Source organism: Chrysochloris asiatica, unplaced genomic scaffold (genome assembly GCF_000296735.1).
Source record: "Chrysochloris asiatica unplaced genomic scaffold, ChrAsi1.0 scaffold00061, whole genome shotgun sequence".
Lineage (NCBI taxonomy): Eukaryota > Metazoa > Chordata > Mammalia > Afrosoricida > Chrysochloridae > Chrysochloris > Chrysochloris asiatica.
In genome coordinates, this window is record NW_006408579.1 from 15,121,511 (window position 1) to 15,124,984 (window position 3,474).

The following is a 3,474-nucleotide window of genomic DNA, read 5'->3' on the forward strand; positions in this document are numbered from 1 at the left end:
TTTTTAAATTATTAGTTTTAATGCTTTATATAAATGAGACAGCTTTACTTCTTAAACCAGTAGGCTCACAAATGAAATACTAAACTTTTCTTATACTTTCCTTTTTCCAGACTTTATTTATTTCCAGAAAGTATTTGCTTCAAACTTTTAAACAATGCTGTCCTTTGATAGAATACAAAATGTGGCTAAAAATTGGACTTTCTATTACTGCCAAAAAAATCAGAGAAAATTTGTCTTACGAGGTAAGAACGGAGGTATGATCTTCCCTTCTGTCCAAACGGAATTGCATTTAAAAATTGTTAGAAAGTAATTAGGAATTCATATTAAGCCGTATAAACCATTAATAGTCTATGGAACTATGTTTTTATTGTAGGATTGGAACTACAAGATGCAATTGCAACTCTGTAATATTTATGTAAAGGATGTACCAATGACCACCAAAACTGACATTCATGATGAGGCTGTAATCAATGTTATTCTCATACACGGAGCTGTAGAAGACTGTCAGTTACGGAAATTTTATAAGGCACCTTCTTTAATTCCTATTACATGCCATCAGGTAAAGAAATGTTAATTCGTGTTTTCATATCAATATACCATATTTCCAACAAAGTACCACCATTAGAAAAATTATCATGATAATCTTGGACTTATCACCTCCATTCTGCCCTCTTTTCTCCTCCACCTGTTCTGCACTCCTTAATTACTTCAGCAAAGGATAGTCAAACAACAAGCTATATTTATCCAACGTCAATAAAGCAAGCCAAGCTGTATATTTGGGCCACAATTAGATTTGGTGCAGTCATACATTATCAGTAGGATCACTGTCTCTGGATTGCATCATTAATACTGTGTTGTTGTTAGGTGCCATCGAGTAGGTACCGACTCATAGTGACTCTATGCATTACAGAATGAAACACTGCCATCCTGCACCAACCTCACAATTGTTGCTACATTTGAACCCATTGCTGCTGCCACTGTGCCAATCCATCTAGTTGGGGGTCTTCCTCTTTTTCTCTGATAACCTCAAACATGATATCCTTCTCCATGGACTGGTCTTCTCCTGATAATATATGCAAAGTATGAGAGACAAAGTCTGGCCACCCTGGCATCCAAGAAGCATTCTGGCTAAATATCTTCCAAAACAAATTGCTTTGTTTTTTTGGCAGTCCATGTCACATTTAATTGCTTCCTCCAATCCCATAACAGAAATGTATCAATTCTTCTATGGTCTTCCTTATTCACTGTCCAACTTTCACATGCATATGAGGTTATTGAAAATACCATGGCTTCGGTCAGACCCACCTTAGACCTCAAAATGACACCTTTTTCTTCCACACTTTGAAGAGATCTTGTGCAGTAGATTTGCCTAATGGAACACATCATTTGATTGCTTGACTTCTTCCATGATTTTTGATGACTGATCCAAGCAAAACAAAGTCTTTGACAACTTCAATCTTTTCTCTGTTTACATGGGTATGTGGAATGTTAACTTTCACAAAACCAGCATGTCCAGAAATTTATTGATATTTTCAATTTTCTCCCCAATACTACAACAGTAACTTAGCAGAGAAACAGAGTACAATATTTGCTCAAAAATTATTTTGTATTCTGTCAACTTTCAGATACAAGGCATTGAAGATTTCACAAAAATAATGGTTCTTCAAACATCAGTTGATAGGACAAAATACAAATGGAATACTAACCAGAATATACCTTCATGTAAACATGCTATCCACACACAATCATTAGGTGAGTTTTAGTTCTTTGAATGATTCTGAAAATTTCCTTTCCATTTATAAAACAGTCGTATACTTTGTGTTTGTGGGTAGATGCCATCAAGTTGATACCAACTGATAGTGACCATATGCTTCCTCTTTATCTACAACCCACCACTTTACCAAACAAGATACCCTTCACTAGTGATTTGTTCCTCCTAATAATATGTCTGAAGTATGAGAGACCAAGTCTGGCCATCCTGGATTCCAAGGACCACTCTGGCTGTACTTCTTCCAACACAAGGCTGTTTGTTCTTTGTCAGTCCATAGCACTTTCAGTATTTTTCTCCAACACCATAACTCCAATGCATCAATTCTTCTATGCTCTTCCTTATTTACTGACCAAATTCTGCATGCATATGAGGTTATCAAAAACACCATGTCTTGGGTCAAATGCACCTTAGTTTTCAAACTGGCATCTTGCCTCTTCAATACTTCCTTCATCAAGCCATATTTTCCAACTACTGATCCTTCCTCTTTGTTTCCAACCTTTGCACTCCAATAGCCAGTAACAGACCCTCGTGCAGCAGATTTGCCTAATGCAATACATCGTTTGATTTCTTGATTGCTACTTCCATGAGTATTGATGGTTGACCTGAGAAAAAATTAAGTCTTTGATAACTTCAATCTTTTCTCCATTAATATGGATATTGCTTATTGGTCCAGTGGTGAGGATTTTTATTTTCTTTACATTGAGATGCAAACCATACCAAAGGCTGTGGTCTTTGATCTTCATCAGTAACTATTTTAGGTGTTCTTCACTTTTGGCAAGCAAAGTTCTATCATCTGCATATCACAGGTTGTTAATTAGTCTTCCTCCACTCCTGATAGCACTCTTCATATAAACCAGCTTTCAGATTAGTTGCTCAGCAACAGATTCAATAAATATGGTGAAAGAATACAACCCTGGCACACACCTTTGCTCCTTTTAAACCATTCAGTGTTCCCTTGTTTTGTCCCAACAACTGCCTCTTGGTCTATGTACAGGCTCCTCATGAGCAAATTAAGTGTTCAGGAATACTCATTCTCCACAATGTTGTCGATTGCTTGTCATGATACACACAATTGAAATCCTTTGCAAAGTTAATAAAGCACAGGTAAACATCTTTCTGGTATTCTCTGCTTTCAGCCAAGATCCATCTGACATCAGCAATGAGACCCCTCATTCCACATTCTCTTCTGAATTCAGCTTGAACCCCTGGACCTTTTCTCTCAAATATGTGGTTAAAAGCGTTTTCGTATTACTTTTAGTAAAACTTCACACACACAGGAATTCAATGGTATTGTCCAGTGATTTCAGCATTCCATTGGGTCACTCCTCTTTGGAATGGACCCAAATATGGATCTCTTCCAGCAGGTAGTTGTCTTCCACAATTCTTGACATAGATGAGTGTGTGCCTCAAGTGCTGCATGAGTTGGCTGAAAGATTTCAACTTGTATGCCATCAATTCCCATGTCTTCAATGCCAATGTCTTCAATGAACCTTGGACTTCTTTCTTCAGGATTATTGGCTCTTGATCATATGCTACCTCTTAAAATGGTTGAACATAGACAATTTCTTTTTGATACCGTGACTGCATATTCCTCCCATCTTCTTTTGATGCTTTCTGCATCATTCAATATTTTACCCATAGAATCCTTAAATATTTCAAGTCAAAGCTTCTTTTTTTTTCTCTTCAATTCCCTCAGCTTGAGA

General features: G+C 36.9%; 1 protein-coding gene across 1 annotated transcript in view; it reads left to right on the forward strand.

Annotated features, from left to right (window-relative positions):
* Positions 1-1,763, forward strand: part of SLC9C1 (solute carrier family 9, subfamily C (Na+-transporting carboxylic acid decarboxylase), member 1) — a 138,469-nt gene extending 136,706 nt beyond the window's left edge. The window contains exons 23-25 of the mRNA XM_006864212.1: positions 111-242; positions 374-559; positions 1,626-1,763. Of these exons, the coding sequence (XP_006864274.1) occupies positions 111-242; positions 374-559; positions 1,626-1,763 (456 nt within the window). The remainder of the gene's footprint in view (positions 1-110; positions 243-373; positions 560-1,625) is intronic.
* The last annotated feature ends 1,711 nt before the right edge of the window (positions 1,764-3,474 follow it).